The sequence below is a fragment of the Nyctereutes procyonoides genome, unplaced genomic scaffold (assembly GCF_905146905.1).
Source record: "Nyctereutes procyonoides isolate TBG_1078 unplaced genomic scaffold, NYPRO_anot_genome, whole genome shotgun sequence".
NCBI lineage: Eukaryota > Metazoa > Chordata > Mammalia > Carnivora > Canidae > Nyctereutes > Nyctereutes procyonoides.
In genome coordinates, this window is record NW_026575132.1 from 14,764,018 (window position 1) to 14,784,694 (window position 20,677).

Sequence of the window (20,677 nt, forward strand, 5' to 3'; positions counted from 1 at the left end):
GAGGCTCCATTTTGTCCAAGCCTTTGAAAGGAAGTAGGTTCATATGGAAACAGTGTTCCCCAGAGGTTACCATGACCCACTGTCACATCTCAAGTTTTCCCCCATGCACTTCTGTTTCTTTGTTTTTATGTTTTCTTTTTAAAGTGATTTTATTTATTTGAGAGTGAGCATGAGTGCGTGGAGGGATAAGGAGAGGTGAGAATCTCAAGCAGATTCTATGCTGACTGCAAAGCTGGACTTGAGCTGGGGCTAGATCTCATAACCTGAGATCGCAACCTGAGCCAACCTCAAGAGTCAGACACTTGGGGATCCCTGGGTGGCTCAGTGGTTTAGCACCTGCCTTCAGCCCAGGGCGTGATCCTGGAGTCCCAGGATTGAGTCCCGCATCCTTGTATGGAGCCTGCTTCTCTCTCTGTATCTCTCATGAATAAATAATAAAATAAAATCTTAAAAAAAAAAAAAAGAGGCACTTAACTGACAGAGCCACCAAAGAGCCCCTTTATTTTTTATTTTTTAAAGATTTTATTTTTAAGTAACCTCTACACCCAATGTGGGGCTCAAACTCATGACCCCAAGATCAAGAGCCACACGCTCTACCAGATGAGCTAGCCAGGTGCCCCTCAGTCTGTTTCTTATTAAAATAAATGTGAGCCATTTTACCTTAATATACCACTGTGGATAGTTTATGATCTATCTCCAAACATCTGGACATCTGACTCTAAACATTTAAGGATTCTGTTATGACTTACAATTATAGTAATAATTTACTACTATCCCAGCCATGGGAGTATTTCCTTATTCTTTGTCTCCTTAGTCTACCCAAGAGTTCAGTTGCATGATGTAAGGTAAGTGAGGCAGGGTCATATAAGAGCTGGACTGGATTCTGACTTCACTTCAAATTTCGATTTTTTTTGTTCAGCAGATGTTTGCATTCATTGTGATTAATGGCATTTTTGGTACTTCTTAGAATGTTGTGTCAATTGCTTCATCCTAGTGTTGGCCTTGCCATAACACTTGACCCCATTTAAGTCCACAGGTACCAAGTAGTCTTGGTGTTGAATGTGTTGAAAAAGCATTAGAACTGGGACGCCTGGGTGGCTCAGCAGTTGGGCATTGCTTTCAGTTCAGGGCATGATCCTGGAGTCCCGGGATCTAGTCCTATGTCGGGTTCCCTGCATGGAGCCTGCTTCTCCCTCTGCCTCTGTCTCTGCCTCTCTCTGTCTCTCATGAATAAATAAACAAAATCTTTTTTTAAAAAAAGCACTGTAACTAAGGAGAGATGGTCTTAAGTCTTAGTTCTATATGTTACTAGCTGCAGAGCTCTGGATGAGTCACCTCACTTGGGACCCCAGAGGTCTCATTTGGAAAATACAGGTGATATTTAACTTTAAATTTTTATGAGAAATGCAAAGATGGCAGGACATTGTCTTCTAGCTCTTTTACTATTCTCCATGCCTCCAAGAAGCACCAAATCTGGTGTTTTGCACAGAGTGGGCATTCAAAAAATGTCTTCTAGTAAATGTTTTTTTGCACATTGAAACAAAATTATAGACTAAGGTCCAAAATGAAAAGCTCACATAAATTAGAAACATTCTGCAAATAAAAGTGAAACCTCCCCAAACAAGAATATTGTCCCTCCTTCATTCTTCCCAGAAAAAAAAAAAAAAGAATTTGAAATCACTGCTCTCTGATTTATTTAATTATGGCAAATTCTTGTTGCCTCTTTTTTTTTCTGGGAAATATTCTATTCAAATATTTCAGGTTTTGAGTGAAGCAAACTTGTGTAATAGTCCAGCCCTCAGGGAATTCTTTCCATCTAAAGATACTAGTACCACCCGAATGAGTCAGATTTCATAAAATGTAACATCTGTGAGAAAAGGTTATAAACATGCAGTGGTGCCCAAATCGGCTGTAGAACTGCCGAAGAAATAGAATCTCTACTTCCTAACTAGTTCTTCACTTTTAAGTTTGTATAACTAGAAGGTAAGGAGAGAAAGCATTTATATTTTCCCCTCTTCTTTCCTTGACTAAGAAAGAAAGAAAAAAATGAAAGAAAGAAAAGAGAAAGGAGGGAAGGGAGGAATATCAGATCCTGGTTCAGTAGTAAAACATAGGACTATATTTTAAAAGCTTTCTTTTATCCTTAGTTCATTTATTTTTATTTTATTTTATTTTTAAAAAATTTTAAAAATTTATTTATGATAGTCACACACAGAGAGAGAGAGAGAGAGAGAGAGAGAGAGAGGCAGAGACATAGGCAGAGGGAGAAGCAGGCTCCATGCACCGGGAGCCCGACGTGGGATTCGATCCCGGGTCTCCAGGATCACGCCCTGGGCCAAAGGCAGGCGCTAAACTGCTGCGCCACCCAGGGATCCCCCCTTAGTTCATTTTATAATAGGCATCTTTTCCATTTACGTATTGTTCACAGTGGTAGAAATGAAAGGGAAGAACCACTTCTGAGGTCTCATCACTATATTATTTTGTAAGTTGGTTCTGGACACAGTAAAATAAAATAATAAAATAATTTGCATGTATTTAATATATTTCTTTCATCTTTGATAGGACTCACCTTGTCCCAGAAACAGAGGTCAGGTACTTGAGGAAAAGAAAAGGGATCTTGTGAAGGTCATTAAGTACAATGAATGGTTCAGGAGAAAGAATAGACATATGCATATATCTGCACCACTCCTATTGTCTCAGTACTTTGGATGACTCAAAAGCCAAGTGCTTCATCAGGTACTCAAATAGAAAAATGTCTTGGCACCTATATAAACCCCATAATATATCTTCAGAGAAACATAATATAAGCAGTTTATTTCCTGGCAAGGAATTTGGAAGGAACCCGGTAACAAGCCACTTGATACATTAAAAAAACTTAAATTCTACTTTTAGACCAGGTTCCTGTATCTTTTCTGCTCATCATAGATTTCCTCTAACAAGGCAAAGTTAGATAAACCATTTTAAGCCTAAAGTCCAATTACAGAAAGTTACTAAAAGCAGAAAAACCATGGCAATTCTAAGTTCATCTTTAAAACTACCATGCAGAATCATATTAATAGTAACCCTAGAATGCCTGAGACACCTTAGTGTTGCTCGCATTCAAGATAATCAAGTTTTGCAGGTTCCAAAAAGAGATATTCAGAACAGCCTTCCTACTACTTCTAACAAAATATAATTCCACCATACTGACCTGGAAAATAAGACTTCAAGGTAGTATCCAGAATGTTCATTAGAAATTACCTGTCTTCTCTCATTTCAGAATTTACTTGTTAAGCAACACCTGCTTTGAACTTTATGCCAGTTACTATACAAAACAAATCATCTTCTGACAGGCTTTCCTAGCTGGTAATGTGCTTAGGCAGCAATTACAGGCCCTAATTTTTTTTTTCCCCAAGACGGATTTGGTATGCCTACAACAAAGATACAGAAGATGGGCTAGGGCAGCCCCAGTGGTGCAGCAGTTTAGCACCGCCTGCAGCTCAGGGCATGATCCTGGAGTCCTGGGATTGAGTCCCACGTCAGGCTCTCAGCATGGAGCCTGCTTCTCCCTCTGCCTGTCTCTGCCTCTCTCTCTCTCTCTCTCTCTCTCTCTCTCTCTGCATCTCTATGAATAAATACAATCTTAAAAAAAATTTTTTTAAAATCTATTAAAATAAAAAAAAAGGAGATGGGCTAGTGGCTTATTCATCCAAGAGAAGGAAATGGATGTGGTCCACTTGGGCAGCGTCCCAATCAACCACCTCCACTCACATTTCCACCATGTGTACCATTCACCAAAGGCGCTGTGATTAGTGTCCTGTGGCAACCTGTTCTGACATGTGGGCATGCTAACTTTCTGCACCAATCTAAGACTTTTCCTTGACCATAAGCTCTAGGTGAGTCAACAAAGGGATGTGACTACTTGAAAAAGAGGGAAAAAAGGTGAATTTGCCCTAGAGGTTTTTTTTTTTTTTTAAGATTTTATTTATTCACTCATGATAGACACAGAGAGAGAGACAGAGGCAGAGACAGAAGGCAGAGGGAGAAGCAAGCTCCATGCCGGGAGCCCGATGCGGGACTTGATCCCGGGACTCCAGGATCGCACCCTGGGCCAAAGGCAGGCACTAAAAGGCTGAGCCACCCAGGGATCCCCAGTGTTTTAATAGAATTAAGGGAGTGTTTGTCCAATTCTGCTTGAACTGGTCAGGTTGCATATGGGGGTATTATATTGTTTTCTGAGAATTACAGTCTCAGAGAAACAATGATAAACTTGAGCATGTCCAGAAAAGAAAGAACAGGACAGAGAGAAAGCTTAACACTACATCATGTGACGAATGATAAATGAATTGGTGGAAGCTATTTATTTTAAAAAAGAAAGAACATGATAACTTTTTTTTCCCTCTTTCATTCTTTTTTTTTTTTTTTTTTTTTTGTAATGGGGCTCAAACTCGTGACCCTGAGATCAAGAATCACAGGCTCTTCCGATTGAGTCAGCCAGGTGCCTGAGGGCAGGATAACTTTTTTCAAATGGTTCAAGGTCTGGTATGCAGATGAGGGAACTTTTATCTGACCAGAGGAAAAAACTAAGGATATGAGAAAAAGACATCTTAGCTCAGCATAAGGCAAAACTTCCCAAAGATTATAGTTGTTAAAAATTGGCATTTATTCATTTAAAAAATATTTATCAAAAAACATTTTAGAAAATATTTATTGAGCATCTACTATGTGTTCTAGGCCCTGAAGAAACAGTAGTGAATAGTGGTGAATAGAACCCATGGAGCTTTCATTCTAATGCAAAGCTGTGTCAGATGATGGCACGGTTCCCATACTTGGAGGTGTTTAATGAGGCAGTCACAAATTGAGGGTCTTGTAGGAGGAAACCAGGAATTTTTTTTTAAGGTTTTATTTATTTATTCATTAGAGACACAGAGAGGCAGAGACACAGGCAGAGGGAGAAGCAGGCTCCATGCAGGGAGTCCGACGTGGGACTCGATCCTGGGACCACAGGATCATATCCTGAGCCAAAGGCAGACGCTCAGCCACTGAGCCATCCAGGCATCCCAGAAACCAGGAATTAAGTGTGACCAGGCTTGATAATGTCTAAAGTATTGCCAACCCTGAAATTATAATGTTATACCTGATACAGTTTGATGGCTCTCCTATCCATTGATCAGGATGTACAGTCCTGTCTGTGGCTTGGCCATAATCTCCTACCCATCAATGTATATATGTAGGGCTGCCTTCACTAGGTATTTGTGGAGGGATGGGGTGCCATGAAGGATAAATGTATGACAAGTAATGTACCATGAAGGGAAACAATTTTCCTATTCCTCATTTTCACCCCCAAAGATATAGCAGCCATTTCTATTTGTTTTCATATTTTTCAACTTGCCATTGCCAGCTGGGGAAGGGGACTTCTTTCCTTACAAACCAATTTCTATTTTTTAATCTCTCTGAAAGAAGGTAAAGTTAGTGTGGCCAAAGATCATAGAATTATTGGGGCACCTGAGTGGCTCAGCTGGTTAAGTGCCAGACTTTTTATTTTGATTTTGGCTAAGGTCATACACAGTCTCACGGTCGTGGGAATGAGCCCTGCATTGGGCTCTGTGCTCAGGGGGAGTCTGCTTGAGATTCTCTTTCTCCCTCTCCCTCTCCCTCTGCCCCCCCCCCCCCCGCTCACACAGGAGCATGCGCACGCTCTCTCTCTAAAATAAATAAGTAAATCTTTAAAGATCATAGAATCCATAGTCTCTTAAAGTGAAATTAAATGTCAGAGAGAATTTAATCTAGTCCCGTCATTGTACACATGAGAAAAACAAAGAGTTAGTAGAATACTTATAAATACCTGAATATGGAGTGGTGGAGGTAGAAAAAAAAAATCCCTTTATACCTAAGAGAGAAGCACTAATAATTACTAGGCTTTTAGGCAGAGTATCTACTTTGGGCCAAGAAAGTTTTATGAAAAATCATGCAGAACTTCTAGAAATTACAAAGTTAATACTGAAATTTATTTTATTGGATGCATAAAATTGTAGCTTAGACTCAGTCAAAGGGAGAATGTAAATTAGAAGCTATATCTGAAGGGGGTACCTAAAATGTAGCATAGACAGTGAGATGGAAAATAGTAAAGAAAGGCTAAAAAATAAAGGGCAAATAGTCTAACGTATTATCAAATCAGCATGGCAGGAGGGAATAAAGCCTTGTGCTAATCAGGTGGTTAAAAATAGGACCACAATCAAACTCTAGTTTGTATGTGGGTGTTTTGATCATCAAAAAATAGGATAATAAAATAACGTCCGTTACATTCCTGATCAGGACAGAGGATGAGTGACTTGAGGACCATTCAATCTGGCGATTCTCAGAGGTACCCAATGTCTTCCTGAGAAGACAGGGACACCTATTGTTTTGCCCTGATAGCATTCACAGGCCCCCTGTCTTCAATCTAGGAAGAAGGGTCATGTTTGGAAAAAGGATCCCTTTGGTCTTCCCCAAATATGGAACAACTCTTTAAGAGGATAAAATTGGAAGCCAAAAACTCACTCTAGAAGGAAACCTGGACCATGATTCTAAGACCTTTTGTAAAACTATGAAATTTTTCATACTGATCACGTTGCTGTTATCTACTACACTCCTCTAGTGACTAACAGTAAGAGAATTAGGTAAAAAGGTAAAAGGTAAAAATAAATGTTTGTGGAGTAAAGAATATGGCAGTTGGAGAGATGAACAACAAGAGAAGCGGGCAGAGTCAGCTCCTGAGGGAAAGAGAGGTGTCTGAGTTCCTGGAGCCCCTCATGTAGGAAAGAAAACAGAAGCTGCTTCCAGCCTGGCTCTGAGGCGGAGTAGCAGAAAAAGACAAGTGGGATTCTCCACCAACACAGTCTACAGGACTCCCTGCGACTTAGGATACATATTCAAATGTGAAATGACAGTGTATGTAGATCCTCCCTGAGAGCTCAAAAGCGGAGTGGAGTTATGTTTCTGGCAATATGGTACTCTACGTATTCTTGAAACACTTTTCACTACAAAACCTCTAAAAACACTGGACTAAACATAAAAAATCATCTTCTTAAATTAAATGTATGGCTGAGCTGGAAGGAAAGTAAGGAAAATTCTTAGTGGCCTGCACTGAAATGGAGGGATCAGGAATGCAGAGAAACATCAAAGCTGTAGGCTGTGCCATGGCTCATGCAACCTTTCCTTTGTTGTTACCATCATGCAAAGCTCTGAAGGTATAATGTAAGATCTGGAAATTTCCTTAAATGCCTGGAACCAATAAATCTCCTTGATTTCGATGAGGGGCACTATATGCACGTTGGGGGCACATTTTCAACTCTGCCTTAGCTTTCATTTTCTGTTTGTAGAACCCTCAAGGTCATCCAAAGGGAAAGCTTAGGGCCTTTGCATGGCTTTCCCGGCAATACCCAGGACCCTGGGCATGAGCACAGCTCTAGACTTAAATGTCATCTTCTTGATTGTCAGGTAGAAGTCAGAGCTTTTCAAAGCCTCTCTATGTGTGTCCTTCCTCAGTCTTTCTTTTAAAGCTTTTGGTTACAGGTGCCTGGGTGGTTCGTTTGGCTAAGAGTCTGACTCTTGGTTTTGGCTCAGGTCATGGTGTCAGGGTCCTGGGATTGAGCCCCATGTCAGGCTCTGCTCAGCGGGGAGTCTGCTTTCTCCATCTCCCTCCCCCTTTACCTCTCCCTTTACGCCCTCTCTTGCTCTCTTAAATAATTGAATAAATAAATCTTTTTTTAAAAAAAAATAAAGCTTTTAGTTAGTCTAATGCTTTCTTTCAACTGGAATCCATCTCCTCAGGCAGCTGCAAAGCTAAGTAACTGCCTGTTATTATTTTTGACAAATGCTATGGGGAAAAAGCTTTTCACTGTAGGTGAGCTGACTTAGGTCAACTATAGATAGTCTTGCAAATGAGGCTTTCCAGGGAGCCACCAGACGGGTCACATAATTCTCTGGGAAGGAAGCTTTTAAGGAGTCCCACAACTACTTTCTGTTCCTTTCAGTTGCTATCAGGCTGCTGGTCTTCACTGAGAATGCGGGTTGTTAGTTTTCAAGAATATTGCAAAGCAGGATAAGACAGGGTTAAGTTACAAATGCCACACAGCTCATTTCTTTTACTGAGATTGAGCCTTTTTAAAAAAAATATTTAATTTACTTATTTTGAGAGAGAGAGAGAGAGAGAGAGAGAGAGAGAGAGAGAACTAGCGTGGGGGTGGGGAACAAGGGGTAGGAGGAGAGAGGGAAGCAGACTGAGCAGGGAACCTGACTTGGGGCTCAATCCCAGGACCCTGAGACCATGACCTGAGCCAAAAGCAGATGCTTAATTGACTGAGCCACTCAGGCGCCCCTGAGTTGAGCCATTTTTGTTTGTTTTTAATGAACACTCCCAGATTGTTGCAAGCCTTTGGATAAATATCAGAGTTCTGAAAAAGTTGACTCAGACCATTTTGCCAGTTTCTTGTTGCTTTGTGGAGGACAGAGTTTTCTGAGGTCCCTACTCTGTTGGTTTTGCTCATGTCACTTTGATGGGGAGTTTGAATAGGCATATTTTGTGCATTTGGCAACCACGTAGTGTTGCCAAATAGCATGGTGTTCTTTAAAAACTTAGGCTTAAAGGGGCCTAGGTTAAGGATCGACTCTTGGTTTCAGCTCATGTCATGATCTCATGGCCATGAGATCAAACCCTGAATCGGGCTCTGTGCTCAGCTCAGAATCTGCTTGAGATTCCCTATCTTCCTCTACCTCTCCTGCTTGTGCTCTCTCTCTCTAAAATAAATAAATAAATCTTAAAAAAAAGGTAAAAAATTAGGCTTATTAAGTTTAAGTATACTAATATAGCCCACTTACCAGTTAAAAGCTATGGAAACATGTATATTCTTTCCACCACCTTCTTCTCCTTCATAAAGTTGCTTTAGTTGTAGAGACTATAAAAGTGAATGAATCAATAAGTGAGTGAACCGATCAATCAATCAATGAATCAATCAATCAAATTTGTGATTCAAGGATCTAGTACAGGGATTAAACACAACAAATATCCAGAGAATGGGGCTGAATCAAAAAGCATATTGGCTTCGAATAGGCAAAACTGACCAATTCTCTACTGTATTTTATCCTCCACATAAGACTAAATCTTTAGCTTAATATTTATCTCACATAAAATTGTAACTTTGGGATGCCTGGGTGGCTCAACAGTTAAGCATCTGCGTTCAGCTCAGGTCATAATCCTGGAGTTCTGGGATCAAGTCCCATGTTGGGCTCCCTGCGTGGAGCCTGCTTCTCCCTCTGCCTCTGTCTCTACTTCTCTTTCTGTGTCTCTCATGAATAAATAAAATCTTTAAAAAAAATAAAATTGTAACTTTTATGTTAACGATTTTCCTTCCTTTTTTTTTAAGTTTTATTGAGAGAGACACAGGCAGATGGAAAAGCAGGCTCCACACAGGGAGCCCGACGTGGAACTCGGGGATTACGCCCTGAGCCCAAGGTGGATGCTCAACCTCTGAGCCACCCAAGCGTCCTAATTTTCCCACTTCCTTTAATGTTTACAAGCCATATCTTGGTTTGGGTGGAAAATGCATACTATAAAATAGTTTTAGCAGTAAATTCTTTCAATAAAGGAAAGGAAAAAAGGATAGAGGAGGGATGGGGAAAAGAAGGAGAAAGAGGAAGGTACTCTTGTCCCTTGTCAAAAGCAGTGGCCACTGACAAACTTTGAAAGTATTTGACTAATACATAGCAGAAATAATTATTTTCCATCAGAAAATTTATAACTAGCTCAATTGAAGGACATTAGTTAAAGAAGCTTGTCTGGAAATAATCTGAAAAGATCTTTGTGTCTCATGTCTTCCTTAATTTGTTATAATGAATGAGTCATAATATTTTAAGAGGATTAGAGCTGCTTATAATAAATGCTACATTTAAAGGACTAAAGAAGCTTTAGTAACAATATCATATAATATGATTAGGGTACAACATAATATGATAGGACAAGATAATATGATTCTTTCATTTCCTGTTTTCACTAGCAAATTACAGAAAAAAAAACAAACAAACCACAAAGCAGCTTTTTGTTTCATTCTTCGCTAGGGAAGAAAATATGAAGGTTAAGTATTATCTGGCTATGTATATACACTCCCACATGCACAAATACTGAGTTAACTTGATTTTATAAATGTGTAATAAATTTGGTGTCATAAATCATTTTATCTCTTTACTTTCCTATGACTCTCCTTTATTAATAATGAATATAAAAGCAGGCCTTCAATGACTATTCTAGCAAAGATAGTCCACATCTTTGAAAATTGTTTTATCTATATTAATACTTAAAATCATCGAATTAAAAGCAAATCATATTTTCTTCAGTTCTTGTGATATCAAAGTCACAAGACTCAAATTTGAAAAACACTGAAAAATAGGAAGGTTCCTCACAACATCAGACCTGTTCTGTTTAGTCTTTGTCAAGGAAAAATGCATAGAAGGGTAGTTCCAAGGGCACCTGGGTGGCTCAGGGGTTGAACATCTATCTGTCTTTGGCTTAGGTTGTGATCTCAGGGTCCTGGGATTGAGTCGGGCATCAGCCTCTCCACAGGGAGCTTGCTTCTCCCTCTGTCTATGTCTCTGCCTCTCTCTGTGTGTCTCTCAAGAATGAATAAATAAAAATCTTTTAAAAAAATGTTTTTTTTTTTTTTAAAGGGTAGTTCCAGATTAAAAGAGAAAAGAGGGACACCTGACTGGCTGTGGGTAGAACATGCAACCCTTGATCTGGGGTCATGAGTTCAAAACCCACATTATGTATAGAGCTTTCTTTTCTTTTTCTTTTTTAAAGATTTTATCTATTTATTTGGGAGAGAGAGAGCACAAGCAAGAGCAAGAGTAGAGGGGAGGGGCAGAGAGAGAGATGGAGAAGCAGTCTCCCCACTGAGCAAGAAGCCTGACTCAGGGCTCGATCCCAGGACCCTGAGATCATGACCTGAGCGGAAGGCAAATGCTTAACAGACTGAACCACCCAGGTGCCCCTAGAGCTTTCTTAAAAAATAAAAATTAAAAAGGCCAAAAAAATGTAATCTGTGACGATTAATTAGATGTTGATTTTTTTGCATTTATCTTTTTTTTTAATTTTTTTTTTAATTTTTTTTTTTTTTTTTTTTTTTTTAGGGACGCCTGGGTGGCTCAGCGGTTGAGCACCTGCCTTTGGCTCAGGGTATGATCCCGGGATCCGGGATCGACTCCTGCCTGGGGCTCCCCACAGGGAACCTGCTTCTCCCTCTGATTGTGTCTCTGCCCCTCTCTTTCTGTGTCTCTCATGAATAAATAAAATATTTAATAAATAAATAAACTGTCTCTGAGTTTTCTTCTAGAAGAACTCAACCTGTGACATGAGATGGGTATCAGATAACCTCTAAATGAGGAACTTTTCTTTAAGTTCTGTTTTCTTTAAAACTGCCAATGTCATCAAAGACAAAGAAAGGCCATGGGAATGTTCCAGATTAAAACAGACTAAAGACACATGACAACTAAATGTAACATATGATGTTGGGCTGCATCCTATACTAGAGAAAAATAAAAGGCCAAAAAGAACATTATTGAATCAATTGACAGAACTGGAATGTGGATTAGAGATTGGCTAAAAGTATTGCATTGACTTAAAATTTCCTTAGATTATTAAGTATGCAGCAATTATGTAGAAGTATGTCCTTGCTCTTAGGAAATAGACGCTAAAACATACAAGGACAAGGGAGCATGAGGTATGTAACTTCCTCTCAAATGATTCAGAAAAACTACATACACACATACAGAGACAGAATATAAATGCAAATGGAACAAAATTTTAACAGTTGGTGAATAGAGGTAAAAGTGATTTGAGAGGATTCTTTGAATTTTTCTTGTAACTCTTTTGCAATGAGATCATCTTCAAATAATAAGTTGAAAATATATAAATAATTACAGGTCAACCAGATATGGCAAAATGTTAATAATTAATCTAGATTATAAGTATGTAATTATTCTCTGCAATATTCTTTCAACTTTTCTGAATGTTTGAAATTCTTCACAATAAAAAGTTGAAAAAGGGGATGCCTGGGTGGCTCAGCAGTTTAGCGCCTGCCTCTGGCCCAGGGCCTAATCCTGGAGACCCGGGATCGGGTCCCATGTCCGGCTCCCTGCATGGAGCCTGCTTCTCCCTCTCTCTCTCTGCCTGTGTCTCTGCCTCTCTCTCTCTATCATGAATAAATAAATAAAATCTTTAAAAAATAAAAATAAAAAGTTGAAAAAATACAAGCCAGGGTATTTGCTATATCTCAACTCTTCAAGGCTTGCGGGACTTTATCTTTTGGAGCACTGTGCCCTGATTTCAGGTAGGGGCCACAAGTTAAATGGGTACTTTATCTGTGATTAAGTGAGAGAACACGTATTAGCATACCAATTAGACCCTGAAAGTTCTCTGCTCTCTAAAGCAGAACTCTTTAAATCATTAATTATTTACCTCCTCTAAGAAACTCCATTAGATGTAAGCTGAGTACCAAAACTTTGTCTTTTTAAAATTCTCTGCTATATCCTTAGTTGCTAGAACAATTCCCAGAACATTGCATATGCCCAAGAAACACCTGTTCAAAGAACAAGCGAGGAAGATCTTCAATAAATATAGACATTGCTATACGTAAATAATTTTACCTACTAAACATCAACTCCTGTCATTATGGTCAAAATGAAATTTGGCTTTACTCTTTTTTGCTTCCTTTCTCCTTCTTATTGCACGTTGGGAGCATCAGAATTCTGGAATTACTTCAGCAACCAAATAGTTTATCTGGATAAACCTGAGTCAGGCAATACTTTGAGGTAGTGCTGCTGGGCTCCTAGAGGGAGCAGCAGAGCCTTGAGGAAAGCAAGCCCGTCAGGGCACGAAGTAGAGAGTGACCTTGAAGGACGCGCAGCCGCTGCCCCGCCGCCGCCGCCGCTGCTGCTGCTGCTGCTGCTGCTGGGGACCTTGGAAGGGAGCACTCACCGCACAGGGTAGAGCAGACTTGACTCCCGGAGAACCGCTGTCCTACCACATGCAGAGGAATGAAGCCAGCCAGCGATAGGAAGCCAGGCGTCAGGGACTATAGCTTATTTATTGGCCAAGCACCGACACTCACTCACTAAGACCAAAAACAAATAAAGCTGCAGGAACCGGATCAGCCAGGAGTCAGAATGTAGAAATCATGGCTTGGAGCGAGAATCATGAGGAACCCAAACAGATGTGGAATAGCAGTAGCCTGGCCATCAGTTTTGTCTAATTTGGATGTTTGCCACATGGAGCTGGGTGGAAGTGTTAACCACAAAACAACAGCCTTCCCATACTCAAGTCCTCCTGGCAAACCACTGGGGCTTGCTGATGGTGCTAGTGGCTAACAGTCCCAGCTGGCAAGTGTCATCCAGGGACGCAAGGCTGCTGTTGTCTCCGGGCACCCTACATAGTCTACTGGACTATACTGTCCTTACTATTTCTACTCCCAGCTCAGGGTTAGAGCAAATGGAGCAAAGTATAACCAAAAGCCTCCAATTTTTCATCTTTATCCCCCTATCCAATCCCCACCTTCTCATTTTCAAATCTGGAAAAGCTGCTTGCTCCCTAGGCAAATAGTATTTAAAACAGTTTGTTTAAATTTGTAATTAGTTTTTTACCCTGAATAATAAAAAAAAAAAGATTCTTTTAACTAACGGACGCAGCAAATATCTCAAGTGTTTTCAAGTGAAATCCTATCATACTGCTCAAAAAAATACACACACATACCCCTCAACTTCTTGACACACTTAAGTGGAACATGAGAATTAAAATCACCACAGTAGTCTTAATACAGAAGTATAGTGTAAGACAGGATTTGTGATATGTAGGTGTCCTGAAAAATATTACTTAGGGTTGTTGTGGTTCTTTTAAGATTAAAAAAAAAATTTTAAGTCTTTGCTACCCCCAGCATGGGGCTTGAACTCACAACCCCAATATCAAGAGTCGCCTATTCTTCTGACTGAGCCAGCCAAGCCCCCCTATGGTTGGGTTTTATTTCATATATTTTACCCATTTACAGTGACAGTACTACATAAGATTTCTTCCTTTCTTTTTTATTTGATCTATTTCATTAGAAAATACTCAGCCTATTGGCCTATAAAAGAACTGGACTAAAGATATCACCAGTGTGGCCAAAAGCAGACTAAATTAGTATGCCAGCAAAGCAAAGGCAGTAAAACATTAAAAGGTTTAACTTCCATGGTTTAGTGTATAATTTTGCAATAAGAAAATTCTGGGGGGAGGTGGGGGAACTATTTTACTTTCATTAATTTATGAGTTTGGTTTAGTATATATACATACATTTTTATGTTGAATTATCTATGATAAAGGAGATCATAATTTTTTCAGTATTTCGGGCCTGTCAGGAAAAATTGTGAAGGATACTGAAATGGGAAGACAGATTCTGAGTATCCTGGTGTGTCTTTTCAGGTTCTCTGTTACTGCATGAATACTTCACAGTTGCACACATTGTTGACAACTTATACTAACACAAATGATCTTTGTCCATAGTAATATGAACTGTGTCTAGTGGAATGCAATAGATTATTGCCTGTGAAGTACTAACCAGTTTTGCCAATTTTGCAACTGTTTATAAACTCATTTCAACATTCCTGATGGCCTATATATGTATGATTTTTTTTTAAGATTTTATTTATTTATTCATGAGAGAGAGAGAGTGAGAGAGGCAGAGGGAGAAGCAGGCTCCATGCAGGGAGCCGGATGTGGGACTTGATCCCGGGACTCCAGGATCAGGCCCTGAGCCAATGGCAGGCACTAAACCACCGAGCCACCCAGGGATCCCCTATATGCATGATTTTTAATTCTCTCTTTTAAAAAAATATTTTATTTATTTATTCATGGGAGACAGTGAGAGGGAAAGAGAGAGAGAGGCAGAGACACAGGCAGAGGGAGAAGCAGGCTCCCTTTGGGGAGCCTGATGTGGGACTTGATCCTGGGACTCCGGGATCACCACCTGAGCCAAAGGCAGACACTCAACTAGAGCCACCTGGCACCCCTTGAATTCTCCTTTTAACCAGTGGTAACAGCTTTACTGATTCTACCATTCACTAATGAGTTAAATAAAACCTTTGAGACATGTTAATTTTATATTCATACATGAGTCGTGATTCGTTTGTTTAAAAAATTATCTTGGGGCACCTGGGTGGCTCAGTTGTTTAAGCATGTGACTTCTGCTCAGGTTATGATTTCAGGGTCCTGGCACTGAGACCTGACGGGCTGGCTGGGAAACGGGGGCTCCAAGATGGCGGATCACCCCCGCCAACCCTCTCCAAGATGGCGGACCTCCCCGCCACCTTCACTGCGGCCTCCAGGTCACCACCAGGAAACTGAACTTTTCCACCCAGGAACTTCCCAATTGGGAACTGCCCATCAGGGGCTTCTCCCACCCCATGACCTCCATACCTTACCTAATATGGACACAAGCCTATGTCCTGCCTCAACCCTATAGAAGGACCCTGCCAACTCCCTCCCAGCGCGACTTCCACGACTCACGGGGGCGGGGGGGAGTGAGTCGTGGAACCTCGCCCGAGGGTGCTGGCAATAAAGTCCATCTCTCGGATCCACTTGCCTTGTAGCCTCTCTTCTTACCACCGTCGGCGGGAGCATTTGGTGCCGAAACGCGGGAGGTAGGTCGGCCCTTGCCAGGCACAGAGGCTCCCTCCTCCTCACCCGCGGACCGCAACCTCCGGCCGCCACCTCGGGAAGGCTTCCTTCGGAACCGCGTGCGGTGAGTGCTCCCTGGCCCCTGGTCCACTTCCGGGTTGCCCGGTCCCAGCCGCGGCCGCGCCTGGGCAAACCCCCGGCCACCTGGCGGCCCCGTCAGTCCCAAGGAATCGGCAGACGTCCTCATTCCACGGGAACTACTGTCCCTCCGGTGACTCAGTGCGCGGACGAGAGGACGCTCTCCTCCGTAATCTGAGTCGGTAGTGAAGGGGACCATGGGAGCCTCCCAGTCCAAATTCGACTCCGAAACGCCCTGGGCTGCCTTCTGGCCAACATCCGTACATTAGAATTGGACCGAGGACGTACGTAGGCGACGCCTCATACATTGTTGTACGGTTGCTTGGCCTCAGTACAAATTAGACAACCAATCGCAATGGCCTCCCGAGGGCACATTTGACTATCAGGTGCTCACAGATCTCGACAGTCTATGCAGGCGTCAGGGCAAGTGGTCCGAAATTCCCTATGTCCAAGCTTTCTGGACCCTACGGTCTCGACGGTCCTCGTGCTCCCCGTGTTCAACTCTCAGGTCCTCCTTGCTCGCGCCCCTGCCCCCCTCGGCGCTCTTCCCCTACCGCACCTGCGGAACCAGACTCTCCTCTTCAGTCCTCTCTTTCTGAACCGCCCGAAAACCTTTCTGCACCCCCTTCTCGAGCTCCCACCTTACGCCCTCCTCCTCCTCAGCTCCCTCCTCGCCCCCCCCCCCGGCGCCCCCTGAGCCCTCCGGGGAATGGGCGACCCCAGCACCCCTGCAGGCCCCGAGAGCCCTTTCCGAGGTCGAGCCTCCACCCCGACGCGGGCCGAGTCTGTCGGACTTCCCATCTTCCCCTCCCATTTCGGCCCGGACGCGCTCCCAAAACCCTCTGTCCAGCTTAGCCTGCCCCTTAAGGGAGGTGGCTGGAGCCCAAGGGGTCTTTGGAGCGCACGCGCCCTTCTCCCCACAGGACCTCTCCCAAACTGAGAAACGCCTGGGTTCCTTCTCGGCCAACCCAGGCAATTCCATAAAAGAGTTCCAATATCTGGCCCAAGCCTATGATCTTACCTGGCATGACTTACAGTGGTTCAGACCACTACCCTCACCACCGAGGAGAGGGAACGCAGCCAGGCCGCCGCCCGAGAGCACGCCGCCCGAGTCCATCTCGCCGACGCCCCGAAGCCGGCAGGCGCTCAGGCGGCCCCGCTGTAGAGCGCGGAAGGGACTCTCAGAATGGCCAAGATGGCCGCCGCCGGCGAGACCGCAGGGCTCGCTGCCTGACCGCCGGCCTGACGGCAGCTTCCAATAAAGCGGCTAACTACGGTAAGATCGGGGAGGTTATCCAAGCCCCAGACGAAAACCCTGCCCTGTTCCTAAAACGGCTGACCGAGGCTCTAGCACAGTATACTAGATTGGACCCGGCCTCCTGGCGGGAGCCACGGACCTGGCGACCACTCATTTCCCAATCGGCGCCGGACACCAGAAAGAAACTAAAACAGGCAGAGGAGGGCCCTCAGACCCCCATCTCTGACCTGGTGAAAATGGCCTTTAAGGTTTTCAACTCCCCAGAGGAGGCAGCTGACCCCAGACGGCAAGCCAGGCTCCAGCAGAAGGTCCAACCACAAACCCAGGCCCCGGTGGCGGCCCTGCGGGCGGCTGTTTCCGGAAACAGCGACGAGGGGCAACCGGACGTGCCCCGGGGGGCAGGCTTTAAGGGCGCTGCCGGAGGGCACTGGGTAGTGACCTAACCCGAAGGCACCCACAAGGCCGTGCCCTCAGTGTCACCTGATGGGACACTGGAAGTCGGACTGTCCTAGCCTCGGGGGATCCTCGGCGCCTCTACGCCGAGGAACCCCTGAACCGGCAGGTCCTGTTCTTCAGCTACTCGGGCTGGAGGACGACTGACAGGCCCGGACTCAGACACCCCCTCACCCAAGCCGAGCCCAGGGTAACGCTGCAGGTAGCGGGTAAGTCCATCTCCTTTCTGCTGGACACGGGGGCTACCTCCTCAGTCCTGCCATCCTACTCAGGACCCACATATGCCTCACCGGTCGCGGTGATGGGGCTCGAGGGTACCTCCTCTTCCCCTAGAATAACCCGACCTCTTACTTGCAGCCTGGATGGTTTCCCTTTCTCTCATTCATTCCTCATAATCCCCACCTGCCTAGTGCCTCTCGTGGGAAGGGATATCCTCCAAAAACTGCGGGCCACCATCCGTCTCTCTCCTCCTTCAGCCTGGGACTGTCTTCTACTGCCACTCCTCCCCTCTCCTCCAACTCCCATTCCTACAAATCTGCCCACCGTTAATCCCCAAATTTGGGATACATCCAAACCCACCGTCGCCTCCCACCACAGTCCTGTTCATATCCGGTTAAAGAATAACTCCACATACCCTTCTAGGGCTCAGTTCCCCATCTCCCTTACCCATCGTAGGGGTCTCAAACTTATAATAGGCCGCCTAAAGCAGCGGGGCCTTCTCATTCCTATCAACTCCCCCTGCAATACCCCAATCCTGCCTGTACAAAAGCCATCAGGGGTTTATCGGCTGGTACAGGACCTACGGCTCATTAATGAAGCTGTTGTCCCACTCCACCCCGTCGTCCCCAACCCCTATACCCTACTGTCTCACATCCCTCCCGGCACCTCTCATTTCACGGTTCTCGACCTAAAGGATGCATTCTTTACTATTCCCCTGCATCCTGACTCCTATTTCCTGTTTGCTTTTACCTGGGAAGACCCAGACACCCATGTTTCTGGACAACTTACCTGGACAGTCCTACCGCAAGGGTGTTGTGACAGCCCCCATATTTTCGGCCAGGCCCTGGCAGCTGACCTCCAGGAATCTCCTCTCCTGGAGGCCAGTACCCTGCTACAGTATGTAGATGACCTGCTTCTCTGTAGCCCTTCCCTCCTCACCTCCCAGGAAGATACCTCTACCCTACTAAACTTCCTGGGAGCTAGGGGGTATTAGAGTCAACCCGTCTAAGGCCCAGCTAGGTACCCCATCGGTCACATATCTAGGGATCACTCTGACCCCTACCTCTAAATCCCTTACTGGGGACCGTATTCACCTCCTCCAAGAACTCCCCTCAGAGTGCAGATGGGATACTCTCCTTCCTAGGACTCGTGGGGTTTTTTAGACACTGGATTCCACACATATCTATCCTGGCCCGGCCTTTATATCAAGCAGCCAAGGAAACCCCCCAGGGTCTCTTAACTGATCCTGCCTCAATCCAGCATGGATTTTCGAGGCTCTGAGACTGCCTCATTAAGGAACCAGTTCTGGCTCTCCCAGACCATACTAAACCGTTCCATCTCTTCACAGATGAACGATCTGGGTCGGCCACCGGCCTTCTAGCCCAGCCCACCGGGCCTACATATAGGGCAGTAGCCTACCTGTCCAAACAGTTAGACCCCACCACCCGGGGTTGGCAACCCTGTCTCAGGGCACTGGCTGCCGCGGCCTCCCTCACTAAGGAGGCCCTAAAACTGACCTTAGGACAGCCTCTGACAGTCTACTCCCCCCAATGACTCACGGACCTCCTTGGCCATTGGTCTCTGGCCCAGTTGACTCCCTCCCGGGTGAGTTATTCCATTTATTATTCGTCGAAAACCCTCAGATATCTCTGTCTGTCTCCCCCCGCTAAAACCCTGCGACTTTACTGCCTGCACCCTCACCTACGCCTGACCCTTCTCACTCTTGCCCTCAACTTCTGGAGGACTTTACCCCCTCTTACCCTGGACTCTGACCAACCTCCGGCTAACCCTGATCGCATCTTGTTTGTGGACAGCAGCTCCCTTCTGACCTCAGATGGCCTACGCCACGCCGCCTATGCTGTAGTTACGGCTGAGGCAGTTGTTGAAGCAGCCCCCCTTCCTCTTGGGACTACTTCCCAGAAGGCGGAGCTGATAGCCCTAACCCGGGCACTCCACCTGTCCAAGGGACAACGAGTCACCATTTACACTGACTCCAAATATGCTTACCTCATATCCCACACTCATTCAGTTATTTGGCAAGAAAGGGGATTTCTGACTACCAAAGGTACCCCTATCGTAAATGGGCCGCTCATTGCCAGGCTCCTCGAGGCCCTAGCCTACCCACTGAGGTCGCCATCGTCCACTGCCAGGGACACCAAACTACCCTTGACTCGGTCTCCCTAGGCAACAATAAAGCTGATACGGTGGCCAGGCAGATGGCCCTTAGCGCCACTCCTGCCCTTGTACTCTTCCTCAACACTGCACATCAACCTTGTTACACCGAGGAAGAGACGCTAGCACTCTAATAAAAGTTGGGGGGCAAACTAGGGAACAAAGGATGGATCCACATGCAGAACTGCACTGCCATACCTGAAAACCTGGCTCACACCCTGGTCACAGAAATTTACCAGTCACTCCATATCGGCCCCAAGGCGTTGTTTCAATTCTTACAACCTCTCTTCTACCACCCTTCTCTGTCCAAGGTCATTGAAACTGTTCACAGGGCATGCACTGTCTGTTCAGCTGTCAATGCACAAGGTGGGATCCGCAGGCCAGAACCTAACCACCAATTGCAAGGCCACCAGCCGGGAGAAGACTGGCAGCTGGACTTCACCAACATGGCCCGTCATAAAAACCTCTGCTACCTACTAACCCTGGTTGACACGTTCACAGGTTGGATAGAGGCCTATCCCACGACCCGCGATATGGCGGACGTCGTGGCTGCAATCCTTATTGAACACGTCATTCCCCGTTTCAGACTGCCCTGAACCCTCAAGTCAGACAACGGACCTGCCTTCATATCCAGCATAACCCAGCAAGTGGCTAAGTCTCAACATCTCCTAGAGATTGCACATCCCTTACCATCCTCAGTCCTCGGGTAAAGTAGAAAAGGCCAACGGCCTACTTAAAGTCCAACTCACCAAACTTACCTTGGAAACCCGTCTTTCCTGGCC

At 44.6% G+C, this 20,677-nt stretch overlaps 1 protein-coding gene across 7 annotated transcripts in view; it reads right to left on the reverse strand.

Moving 5' to 3' along the window:
• Window positions 1–20,677, reverse strand: part of CMKLR2 (chemerin chemokine-like receptor 2) — a 53,235-nt gene that overhangs the window by 17,050 nt on the left and 15,508 nt on the right. For 4 of the 7 annotated variants that reach the window (XM_055345676.1, XM_055345680.1, XM_055345681.1 and 1 more), the window contains exon 2: window positions 8,839–8,915. The exons of 1 other annotated variant lie outside the window; for it this stretch is intronic. Coding sequence is in view for 1 of the 6 variants with exons in the window: in XM_055345675.1 (XP_055201650.1) it covers window positions 3,191–3,230 (40 nt within the window). In the remaining 5 variants the exon portion in view is untranslated. Of the gene's footprint in view, window positions 1–3,190; window positions 3,279–8,838; window positions 8,916–12,988; window positions 13,252–20,677 lie in introns of those variants that run through there. 2 more of the 7 variants (XM_055345677.1, XM_055345675.1) reach the window with 2 other exon arrangements.